Source organism: Panicum hallii, chromosome 9 (assembly GCF_002211085.1).
Source record: "Panicum hallii strain FIL2 chromosome 9, PHallii_v3.1, whole genome shotgun sequence".
NCBI classification, from domain to species: Eukaryota; Viridiplantae; Streptophyta; class Magnoliopsida; order Poales; family Poaceae; genus Panicum; species Panicum hallii.
This window is the reverse complement of record NC_038050.1, coordinates 2,920,206-2,932,135: the sequence shown is the minus strand read 5'-3', so window position 1 is coordinate 2,932,135 and position 11,930 is coordinate 2,920,206. Positions and strand designations below refer to the sequence as shown.

The following is an 11,930-nucleotide window of genomic DNA, read 5'->3' as shown; positions in this document are numbered from 1 at the left end:
GATACAATTGCACGGCCCGTTTACGCTGAACGTCTCCCGTGCGGCGCGCGGCGGTGTGGGCTTGCCTGCCTTACCCAGCACGATCAAAACCCATGGGCCATGGGCAGCTGGCTGAGCATGCGCCGCGGCATGGCGGGGAGTCTGCGAGATGCCGTGGCGCCCCCAGCACGGAACATATGCAGGCCGCCGGTGAACCACGTCCGCCGTGCCAGCATGTCTCGGTTGGATTCTTGTTTGGCTCAACGCGCGGTCGCGCGCCATTGTCACGATCACGCCAGGCAACGGCGGAAATGTTAGGGGTCACGCGCGCTACCGCAAGCGGACCAGCCGTAGAAGGCCCACCGGCGGCCCACTAGAGCTTCTGCTGCTGCCGCTCGCCGCGCCGCCGAGCTAGGGTTGCTGAGGTTAGGGTTCCGGGGGGAGCGGCCGCCGGCGAGGGGTTGGATGTGGGAGCGGCCGGCAGGGTGGTGGTCGATGTGACGGTTTTAAAGTTTTGAATTTTCAGGTTGGGGGCGGCTTCCATAGCCAACGGGGAGGTCGGGGATGGCGGCAGTCTGGCGGTGGCGGCGGTTCGCCCGGCGGCGGAGGCGAGGTGGGGCGGGACCCCGGTGCGCGGTGGCCGGGGGCAGGGGCAAAAAGAAAGCCAGGGCTGCAGTGGCGCGGCGGTGGATGGGTGGGCGGGCAGGGCTGTGGACGAGAGGGCGGAGGAAGATGATGAGAGGGGCCGGGCTTCTACAACTAATCAACTTGGCTGTGGACGAGAGGGCGGCGGAAGAACAAGAGGAAGGGGGGCCGGGGCTTCTGCAACTAACTAGTTACCCCAATAGCGCCCGGACCGGGTACGGGCTACGGGATCGAGCCACCGACACCTTCCTCGAATTCGCTAGGTCCGTGTTCAAACTGAAAGCAAACATGTACAGTACACACCGTGAGCTACTCATACTATGTACACTCCATGGTGCTATCCCGACCGGGACAGCGACGGCTCCGGACAACGGACCGCCGGAAAGCAGGCTCATCAGCACGCCGCGGCGCGTCGGCGGGGGCAGCTCACACCAAAGGAGGCAGCACCGTCGTGGCGCCAGGAGGCTGCGGCGGCCCAACCTCGGGCGGCGGCCTCGGCGGGTCCACCTCCGGCGGCGGCCTCGGCGGGTCCACTTCCGGCGGCGGTTGTGGCGGCGGTACGTCGGGGTTGGGCGGCACGGTCGGGATCTCTGGCGCCGGCGGCGACGGCATCGCCGGGCCAGGCAGCTCGGGCCCGGGGCCCGGCGTGCCTGGCATCGGCACGTCCACGCCCGGGGGCGCTTCGAACTCCGGCGGCGTGTCGATGCTCGGCACCTCCTGCGGCGGGCGGTTCGTGCCGGGAACCTCGGCCGGCGGGCGGCTCGTGCCAGGCACCTCGGCCGGCGTCTGGCCCGGGACCTCCGGCGGCGGGGGCGTGGCGGCGAGGCAGCGCACGCCGGCGCGCCCCGCGGAGGAAGGCGGCGGTCGGCGCGCGCACGAACGCAAGGCGCGGGCCGACGCCGCCGCGGCGCGGACGGCCCGGCACTGAGGCAGCAGCGACGTCGTCACGAGGCTGACCGGCATCGTTGCGCGCTGCTCTTCTTGGGCTTGCGCGATCGAGGAGAGGCAGAGGCTAAAGAAGGCAAGGCATGGAAGATCCGCCGGAACAGTGCGGCGGTATCCTTATACGGCTGTCAACTCGACACGTTTGGCAACGTGCCGGAGCACGTGGCGTGCGTGCCGCTGGAGGTGGCTTTCTCTCGACACGTGCGTACGTGTCTGTCGCCTAGGTGTTCACTGCTCAGTGAAACAGAGATTTACTAATGATGCAAAGCCTTCCGTGGCCTTCCAAAGTCTGTTAAGAGATTGACTCTTACAAGTGTTCAAGCCAAATATTTTTTTATTTTGATTGTTAATAATAAAAATTATAAAGATTGATATATAAAACCAGTATCACTAGATTGATCGTGAAAACCAAATATCATAATACGTGACTCCTATTCAAAATATTTTTATAGTGTTCTTAGAAAGATTTGATTTAGAACAAATCAAAATGTTAAAGATAGATAAACCGTCAGTGAAACAAAAGTGAAGAACTTGTAAACATGATTCCTCAGAAGGAAAACTTGTAAACAGGTTTGCATTTACAAGCAAGATAGGTATCCAGGATACACAAGGCAGGACAAAGATGCAGACCTCTCTCTCTCTCTGTGTATAGCTCCATATCTCGACACCGGTAAAAACAGGATTCTACTTGAACTAGACAAGACAGGGGGTAACCATGCAAGAACAATAAAAACATTAGCTCGATCGAACAGGACGTGGTTCGGCGAACCCAGCGTGTTTGACTTGATTGACGACGCTGGTGAAGAAGGGTGGTTGTCGGCTGTGGCTGTCAACGATCACGAGGACATGAGCCGCCGGAGCTGGAGCAGGTGCTCCTCGTTGGAGATGTTGAGGGACAGGCGCAGGTTTGTCAGCAGAGCCTCCTGCTCCCACGTCAGGGGCCCCGACGCGTACAGCGCCTGCATCGTCGACCGGTACGCCGCCAGCTCCAGCCCGTGCACGTCCACCGCGCCTTCCTCCTCCTCCAGAACCCCGGACGTGCACGGGCACGCGGACATGGCGTCGTCAGGGAGGCCACCTGCGCCGTGGCGGCGCCTGCCGCTGCCGTTGCCGCCATTGTCCAGGCGGCACGGGTCATTCACGCTGCAGCTGGCCACCGAGCATTCGGCGTCCTCTATGGCCTGAGAAGAGCTGTGCAGGTAGCTGTCGGCCAAGGAAGCCACGGCGACCTTCCGTGGGTGTGCTCTTTTGCTAGGATGGTGAGAGGCACTTGCGGCTGCTTTCCTCTTCTTGCCACCGCTCCCCATTTGCTGCGCAGCTCTTGAGCAAGGCAAGGCGCAATCAGCAGGTTGGCGTTGGCGTCCGGTGGCCTGAAAAGGAGATGGCAGCTTGTAAAATCGTCCAGTTGGAGAGAAGTATACCAATGCACAAGATGGAAAAGTTAGTCTAATGCTTCAAGCATCAGTCATTTTTTTTAAAAAAAAATCTTTGCTATGCAATCAGACATTCAGAATGTGCAGATCAAATCGGTAACCAAGTCAGTAACAGACATTCAGAATGCGTCAAGCTTCAAGTTTCATTAGTGCTGTGCTGGCGGTAAACAAATTCTACATCTTTGAGTGAAGTACCACATTTGACAACAACAATCCAGAATGGGCAGCTCTAGTCAGTAACATGCTGCCGTAGTCACCACCAGTGTTCCTCCGGCCCTCAAAATTCAGAACTTAGGATGCTCAATGATGAAATGAGGTGTGAGGTCAAATGCCTCAACTGAATTGCAGATAGATTTACATCCCAACAAAGTGATGTAACATCTAAAGTGTAGCGCAATTTCCATTTTTTTTAGAACAGATAGAGAGCAAGATAACAACTCTACTGTCAGTGACATAATTCTGATATTGGACAAGGTATGGTAGATTTTCCAGTTCCATCCACTATAGCATTAATGTGGTGCCAAAAGAGAATAAAAGATCATAAATGATGTAGACAATAAATAATTTCCCTGGAAACAACAGAAGTCTGTGGAGTGTTTGCGTTTCCCTTCAACAACATCAAGAAATCACTCAATATTACGAGACTCCTGATGATTGATAGTTCAACACTAATGAAACTAAGAGGACACCAAAATTGCAAAATTTAGAGGTGGCTGTAAGCCAAGCAAGATAAATCTAAGTAATGAAACTAAGAGGACACCAAAATCACAAAATGCAGATGTTGCTGTAAGCCAAGCAAGGTAAATCTAAGTAAACAATGCCTTAACACTAGTTTTACAAGAATTATCAGCTATCGGTTATGTAAGAGAAATGAACATGTAAACTCGAAACAAAGCAACTTTGCATGCCGAGGAAATGGCTGTTACCTTATCTGCTGCAGGAAAGGGATTGCTCTGCGGAGCTTCCAGAGTATGCGGAATTCTCAAGCTAGATATGTGGAACTCTTTCAGTTGGATGCAATCAGCAAGCCTTATAACAAAGTAATTGTTCTTTAGCATCTTTAAGATCTTGCCAAGCTTCCATGTGTTGCGATCCAAAACCTCAGTTACATCTCCAATAATCCATTTGCTTCTTGTCTGAACTACAGCTGGTCTGTTTGGCCTAGCACCATAATCGTCTTGCACTTTTTTAGAGTGGAAATTTCCTTCAGAAGTGAAAATCATATTGTTCTCCTTAAAAGCCTCCGCTGTGCTATTTTTCAGCTTCATGATTCTACCAAGGAGGCTGGCAGCTGGCTCAACAGAAATGAAAGAGGTCAGAATATGCAGTAGCACCAGAGCAAGGAAAGAAAACAGATGTAGATCACAAAGGTAGCATGGTAATAAAACTCTCAGTTTCTGAATATTGGATCCAAGTAGAGCAGAATTCATGCAACTCATTGTGTTGACATACATTCAATCTTATATGAATACACCTTCAATCACACATAAATTTTTGGTACCGATGGGGTCCTCAAAAACAAGCACAGCTTCCATGTGATGTATTATTGAAACCTACTGAAAGTATTTTTGACACAAATAAAAACATATTGCTTTCATATTCTGCTTTCAATATTGGTATTAACAAGAGTTTTTTATTAAAAAATAGCATAATGACATCAGTGTTGAGTTGATTAAAGAATACTCCAGTACCATTCAATGGGATGCAAATACCAAGGACCAAATAACATGATATTGTGGAAACATTCGAATCAAGACAAAGAAACAGATAAAAGGAGGGCCTGGAGTGGAAGGCAGAATCCAGCAATCTTCATATGTTAAGTTTAACAGTGAGAATATCAATAGATCACAACAAGCTCAATTGTTTCTCTGTCAGAATTATTGCAAGAAACAAGATTTTCAACGTAGTCTCAAATATCTGGTGCTCGTGGTTAAAGAAGGTTCAAGATCTAATTGGAGACTAAGTCATCCTGATGCAGCAATTCATGGAGCAACCGAACAAGTAAACCAAAGCCAAAAGGGATCACCCACCCCTACATTCTTCTGAAAACAAAACACGTGTTTCCCCCGTTCTTTTGTAACCTAACACATTCCTAACTTTAGTCCTAGATGTAAACATCACCTTCTGATGGGGACCAACAACTGGATTTTGATGTAGGAGATAAATCCCACAAGATACCAAAACTAGAGAGAAATTCAAGTGGAAAAGATCATATGAGATCTAAACAAGGAAAAGCTACATCAGTTGCATCCATTTACAGTTAAAAAGGACCCAACAGATAAGTCAACTCCAATGCAGAAAAAACGATCCATGTTCAATTCCAAAGCTAACAACACGGATTCAGGTGGAAATTTCAAAGCAGGAACTACCAAGTCAAAAAGAAATTCTACGTCATACGAGGCAGGATGAGCCAATCAATTCATCTATGAACAGAGGAAATACCACTAATGGAACAATAAAGGGGATCCAACTTGGACCACGGTATCACAAAGGACCATCAACGCGAGACCGATAAACTAAGTTTCCAAGAAAGGGGATTAGTTTTGACGAACAAAGAACATGTAACAGCTACCAACTAAACTTGCCTTCAGTCCTAATAACCGGATTCCTCGATCGGAATTTCCAGCTAGAAAACCAAACTAAAATGCGATAGTGAGAATCCATCAAACTATGAACACTTGCAACCTGACACAACTCGAACATTGGGCGTCAAAGATCGAACAGCATGGAAGAAACGCCTATCAAGACATCACTATGCAGAAAATCTGATTGGGATTTCGAACTGGAAACTAAGAGCAGAAGCTCGAATCGGTTTCAGGAACAGGAAGTCCAGAAGATCCATTTTATTACCGCGCAATCTAGAAAAGCGGAATCGAACGCGCAAGGAATCAATCCAATCCATTCCAATCGAATAGCTGTGAGTAGTCGTCAGTCCTCACCTGCAAGAAAACCAGCCGATTCGCGTCGCCCAATCCAAGAACACGAGGGACGGGCAGCCCCGGAGTAGCAATCCCAATTAACCCCCAATTGGGTTGCGCTCCAACCCAATTGGGATTAAGCGGCGAGGTGAAAGCCTGGCTGGGACAGCAGTTCAGGTCAGAGAAAAAAAAAGGGAGACAAAAGGAGCTGAAAAAAATTACCACCACCGGACTCCAAGAATAGCAAAGGAAAATTGCATGTGGAGTAAAAATAAATTGGATAGAAATTTGGAGACCAATCGGAGACCAACCTTGGAGGAGCGACTGATGAATCAGGCGGTTACGAAGCGATCGGGGGTGCCTGAGTTGGAGGGGGGCGGGCCTTGCAAATGTTTTGGGTGCATGGGATGTTCTTTACTTCAGTTCTTAGCTCCTGCTTTATTTTCTTTTTAAAATTTATTCTTGAAATTGCTACCTTAAAATTAGTTTAGTTTATGACTCGATGGCATTGGTTGCCTCATGGATTCATCCGGTGTCACCATCCCGCAGATAGTTTTCAGTTTGACGAACCGAGATTCCAAGTTCCCCAATGCTAACTCTGACGACTCCTCTGCGTTCATCTACACCGTCCAAACAAATCATAGGAAGCGTACCAAAAGGAACAGTTGCCTGCAAAATGTACAAATTAATTCGTAAATGCTATAATGCATAGGTACTTCCTCGAAAAATGGAATGTATTCAATCACTTGTCTCTTTACTGAAAAAGTTTCGAATCTACATATATATATCTATTCCTTTCGTTTTGAGCACCACGAAATGGTGGCAGGATCAAGGCATGTTCCTCTTTGTTGCATGTTTATGCACATGTCAACTCTTGCTTAATTTAAGAGGCGACAACAAATGGATCTGATTTGTGCAAGCAACCCTGCTCCAGGCTGCACAACAATATTACCTTTTCAAGTGCACTCGCCTGAAGGAGAAGCTGTGAGCTTTTCTACAGAGATGAAATGTTGACATCAAGAATTACCAAACTTATTTCTCACTTGCTGCGCATTCACTAATCTAGTTTACCTTTTGAAAATTGAAAGAGCAAGTCAAGTTTGATGGGTACGAAGAGAGGATAGGATGGAATGTGGATTGGCAGGAGGGGTTAATTAAAGTGGATGCGAGAGGGAGACATCCACATCTCAGAGAAGCACAAAAGCTCCCCACTTTCTCAGGAAAAAGGAATATGCAGAAAGTGTAGCTCGACAGCGTTGCGAAGCAGCGAAATAAATTCGAGTAGAGGGATCATTGGCTTTGCTACTACCGCAAGCAGATTTCACAAACTATTGGTTGAAGGCTAATAAGCCTTAAATCTTGATGGGTCTCCAAACATCCCATCTATTAGAAAATACAAGCCCAAAAAGGAGGAATAAAGACAGACTCAAAACATATATTAGCCAGGAACCAAATCCTGTATGATTCGGCAAACCACATGAACATATGACCTTATGAACATATCGTATAGTACGACAAACTTCGAAGTACGACAAACCATTCTCCCATCACCTTAACAAGCGCAAGAGAAACATTACTATCAACAAGAAGTTGCAACCATGAAAGCATACCGCAAAATAAGTCACAATCGAAGACACAAATTGTCTGTAGAAATTTGCATATACTTTGTTCTCATAATAGGAGTCTGGAAGTAAAGGAACCGCGGTAAACAACTACCAAAATAAGAAACCATGTCTGATGATCTCAATAACGAGTGACATAAGATAATAGCAAACAAAATCATAATTCCTGACTGGGGCAGTGATAAACTACGAAGACTTGGACCAGAAGATCACTGTGTCACACCAAGCCACTTGGAGAAGTTCTCGAACTCTGTGTAGTCGCTGTCCGAGACCATGGTCTTGTACCAAGCCTTTCCAGCAGCCTTGACCTTAGAAGCCTCCTCCTACAAGGAAATTTCAAACACAGAATCAGCACACCACTTCAGTATTGTAGATTACAGAACAAGATTTCAGAACTGCTGAACACAGAATAACCATGCCCCTCACAATAATTGGGAGATGATATGGAAAATGGAATACATAAACATAAGAAATGGATGAATCTAGTAGGTGGATGCACAGTTCAGTTAATCTATATGTGAGCATCAATACATGTACAAAATAACTTATAACAGAAAAAAAAAACCATTGCAAGCCTAGAAAAGAAACTTATGTGCATAGTGACATGAACAAAAACATCCGCAAACATGAATAAGTATGTGCCATTCAGTCCGCATCTTCAGAAAAATCTATGATTGGAAGAATTAAGCTACCGCAAAATGTAGTCAATTCAGGAGTAATAAGCAAAATCCTACTGACAAAAAGAAACATCAATATACATAGAGACCATTAACCTGATATTACAGCTAGATTACAAGGCCCTGTTTCTAAACTTGTTGTAGATTGTAAATTGACCATTAACCTGATATTACAGCTAGATTACAAGGCCCTGTTTCTAAACTTGTTGTAGATTGTGAATTGACAATCTGCAAGCTGGCATGAGCAGGATTCTAACAATTTGGCCCAAAAGCGGCCATCCTTACAAGCTGAAACCAACAGTGACTAAATAGAGAAGACCTTATTCTAATAAGTGACAGACCTTTAGGAACTATAGCAAATAAACAGACCAGGTTACACAACAAATTCTAATAAACTAATAAATTACAGTGTAACATATAGCATGCTAGGTGCTATAATAGCAAGTTAATACTATATGGCATTAAAATTAATAACTAAAGAAAGTTATCTAGGCGTAGAGAAACACACAACACTACATGATACAGGCTCACACAGTCACCATACAACTACATACATAATGCCCAAAATTATATATACTAGAGATTAAATGGAAGTGATAACTTGCTCAATCAGAAATAACTAGGTGAGAGCCATATCAATAACTTAACATTGAGAAGTGCGGAAATATTTCTAAGGTGAGCATTGATAGTATCACATGTTCCACAAATTAGAGCAGGCAAAATGATTCGTTAACGAAACTAACAAATTCCAAACAAATTGTGAGGTATGGACAGTCTAGCAGCATCAATGAAAACGGTTCCGAAAGGGTTCAGCTGTGTGCATGTTAACCAAGCATATCAAGACTATCTGGAAAGTGCAATGAGAAGCACTATCGCTCTCAGCAAACTATCTGCCCTGATCTACCAATCAATAAGTATGGCCCACCCCATTCTATTAGGATGCATATGAAATGATGAAACATCCAATGCTGCAGCAATGGCAAGGAAATGATAGTGACTAGAACAATGCAACACTAATAATATACAGTAAATGTAGCATAGTATGAAAAGCTAAGAAACTATACAGATATAGTGAAAAAGAAAAGACATGAACGGATGATCGTACTGGGCTGAGCTTGGTCCTCTTGGAGTCCAACTTCTCCTTCCTGGCCTTGACACGTGCTGCCTCAGCAAGAGCTGCCATCTTGCGCGCAGTCCCCAAGTACGGGTTCAGCTTGAGCACAGCGGCCATGTTCTTCAGCGGGTTCTTCCTAGGCTCCCGGCGCTTCACCACCTTGTTGATGGGCTTCACGACCGACTGCACCTCATCAGAGTTGATGAGCCTAGACAGGTCAGCGTTGGCCATCTTGGGCCTCGGGAGCACGAAACCCTTCTTCTTAGCCGAAGGCGTCTCGAATGTACCGTACACCTCATCAAGCTTCTTGAAAGCGCACTCGGTCCAGATCACGAACCGGCCAAGGTGGCCACCAGGGGCGAGGTCGAGTAGGTTGAGGCGCTCGACATTGGCAACATCAACACCTGGGAGGTTGCGGAAAGCCTTGACGATTTTGGAGCCCTCAGTGCCGTAGACAATGAGGGGTCCCTTGCGGTTGATGTAGCGACGGTTGCGCATCTTCCCCTTGCCGGGGCGGATGCCAACGGAGTCCTTGGCCTTCTCAGCATCAGCGTAGGCACCGAGCTGCTTGAGGATCTTGATGGCCTGGGCGGTCTTCTCAATGGACTCGGCGGAGTCGGAGACGACGAGCGGGAGCTCGGGGACGGACTCCACGCGGTGGCCGCGGGCGAGGACGAGGGACGGGACAGCGGTGGCGGCGAGGGCGGAGGCAATGGCAACGCGGCGGAGGTGGATGTTGACGCGACGGTGCCAGCGGCGCCAGATCTTGGTGGGCGCGAACATGCGTCCGCCACGGCACATGTTACCGAAGGCTCCCTGACCGGCGCGGTGGGTACCGCCGCCGGGAACACGGGGGATACGGGACACCGCACGTCCCGTTCCCCAGGACTCCGCCGAGGTCTGGTGACCGGCGCGGCGCGACACCGCGTAGGGCTGGCGGCTGTTGCAGGACAGGAGCTTGTGGACGAAGCGGACGATGTCGGGGCGGATCGGCGCGCGGAGGACGTCCGGCAGCGGGGCGCCGGCGGAGTCCGTCGCCATATCGCCCTCCAGGACCTTCACGGAGACCAGGGGGCGCGCGGCGGCGGCCATTTGCGGCCGCGGCGAGGGAAGCGGCGCGGTGGCTTCGGCGGCGGGGCGGGAAGGGTGGAGGCGTGGAGGGAGAGAGCGACCTTATATCAGGGTTGGGGTGTGAGGGCTAGGGTTTGAGAGGTGAGATCTGGGCCGTTGATTTTGACTTTTGAGTAGGTGGTGGGATCTGGATGGACGGACATCTGGTGGTGGTGAGTAGTAGGGCTGAGTTTTGTTGATGGGTTTGTCTTTTCTGATGGGCTAGGCTTTGTTGATGGGTTGTTCTTTGCCTGACGGGCTGGGCTTGGTTGGTAGGTTTGTAATGCTGTTGTGTAGCCTTTTCTTTTTTATTATACGATAGCTCCGTTTCATTCTCGCAATCACGGCTTCATTCTTAAACCATGTGCTTATCCCATTCAAACGTTTCGCTTAATTTTCACTTACGAAATAAGCAGCTTATCCCAGCAGCAAGAAAACAACGTGAGCTTCCATTTTTTCCAGATCCGAGACCATTGGACTGCAGATATAGCATACATATTTTAGGATAAGTAATATGATATGTCCATATTCTATACACCTGTAACACTCGTACAGGAGTAGGACTGATTGGAACAGAAGAAAACTATCCGAGCAGTACTTTGCACCTTCGAGCTCCTAATCTATAGCAGTAAGGGTGGGAAAGGACCCTTTCCAAAGCGAGACACATTACATCATTCAAAGTAACGCAAACCACCACACACAACATAGTGTATTACGCATATTGCGGTCCAAATCTATCTAAAGTTTCGTGTTCTTTGCAACTTCGAGTTTCTAATCTCGACGGCATCCCATCTAAAATCTACCACTTTGGGGTATCCTCCAGTGGGCTTGAAGTTTAAACACCGACAGCTGGCACGCTAGGCAGGGATGATCATCGAATATCCCTGACGAATTCAATAACATCGTTCAACTTCATCAACGATGTGCTTAACGAGGGCACGACGTTCATATTCACCTTCGGTTTTTGAATAAACATCGCCAACGGCCATAATGACTTCAGTGACCACCGTGCCGACACCGGGGAGCCAGAAGCATTACTACAACGTCCTCCCACGACATCATCAGTCTCGCCGATAATCTCGTTAAAAATTAACTTTCCGATCTAATTAGAGACTGCGAGGGCGAGTTCGAATCAAGACAGCACCGTCACGGCAAATTGCAGCGCATCGGCAAGAAATTTCAACTTGCCGCAGATCAACATGATTTCTGCTACATACGGACCAATCACCAGTCAGTAATCTTGAGCGCGAGTTCAAGATGAGTCCGAGGCCATTGAGCGCGTGCTCAAGATAAGTCCGAGACCGAGCTGCATGCGGCTCGTGGATCAAGGCAGAGGCAAGTCCGAATTGGGATAGGTGATCAGCCGGACCGCGGGACCCACGCCATAATTCCGATCTGTTACATACCCGTGGATGGAGGCAAACAACCTGCTCCGGCTACTCTCCGTGTTAAAGCCAAATTGAATAAGAATCCTGCTACACGCACGC

The 11,930-nt window shown here is 48.3% G+C and overlaps 3 protein-coding genes across 4 annotated transcripts; all 3 read right to left on the bottom strand.

Moving 5' to 3' along the window:
- Nucleotides 1-236: 236 nt before the first annotated feature.
- LOC112873840 (basic proline-rich protein-like) lies at nt 237-1,806 on the bottom strand. Its single transcript, XM_025936920.1, has one exon. It carries the CDS (start codon nt 1,585-1,587, stop codon nt 1,051-1,053), a length of 537 nt encoding a protein of 178 aa, XP_025792705.1. The 5' UTR covers nt 1,588-1,806; the 3' UTR covers nt 237-1,050.
- Nucleotides 1,807-2,121: 315 nt separating this feature from the next.
- On the bottom strand, nt 2,122-6,479 carry LOC112876200. Of its 2 annotated transcripts, none has more exons than XM_025940255.1 (4): nt 6,232-6,479; nt 5,942-6,080; nt 3,929-4,293; nt 2,122-2,939 (listed from the first exon to the last, which is right to left on the bottom strand). In XM_025940255.1, exons 3-4 carry the CDS (start codon nt 4,268-4,270, stop codon nt 2,406-2,408), a joined length of 876 nt encoding a protein of 291 aa, XP_025796040.1. In that variant the 5' UTR covers nt 4,271-4,293; nt 5,942-6,080; nt 6,232-6,479; the 3' UTR covers nt 2,122-2,405. The 2 variants fall into 2 exon arrangements, with proteins under 2 accessions (XP_025796040.1, XP_025796039.1); XM_025940254.1 differs by having other exon boundaries at nt 5,942-6,076.
- A 1,055-nt stretch (nt 6,480-7,534) lies between these two features.
- LOC112875650 (60S ribosomal protein L4-1-like) lies at nt 7,535-10,495 on the bottom strand. Its single transcript, XM_025939581.1, has 2 exons — nt 9,325-10,495; nt 7,535-7,865 (listed from the first exon to the last, which is right to left on the bottom strand). The coding sequence occupies exons 1-2, from the start codon at nt 10,423-10,425 to the stop codon at nt 7,752-7,754; spliced, it is 1,215 nt and encodes a 404-aa protein (XP_025795366.1). The 5' UTR covers nt 10,426-10,495; the 3' UTR covers nt 7,535-7,751.
- Between the last annotated feature and the right edge of the window lie 1,435 nt (nt 10,496-11,930).

Excerpts from the sequence above, each read along its gene's own strand:
- LOC112873840 (XM_025936920.1), bottom strand. The coding sequence starts at position 1,587 with ATGCCGGTCAGCCTCGTGACGACGTCGCTGCTGCCTCAGTGCCGGGCC.
- LOC112876200 (XM_025940255.1), bottom strand. The coding sequence starts at position 4,270 with ATGAAGCTGAAAAATAGCACAGCGGAGGCTTTTAAGGAGAACAATATG. Across the intron at positions 2,940-3,928 it reads CCTTTCCTGCAGCAGATAAG|GCCACCGGACGCCAACGCCA; the intron begins GTAACAGCCATT and ends TCTCCTTTTCAG.
- LOC112875650 (XM_025939581.1), bottom strand. The coding sequence starts at position 10,425 with ATGGCCGCCGCCGCGCGCCCCCTGGTCTCCGTGAAGGTCCTGGAGGGC. Across the intron at positions 7,866-9,324 it reads AGAGGACCAAGCTCAGCCCA|GAGGAGGCTTCTAAGGTCAA; the intron begins GTACGATCATCC and ends ATTTCCTTGTAG.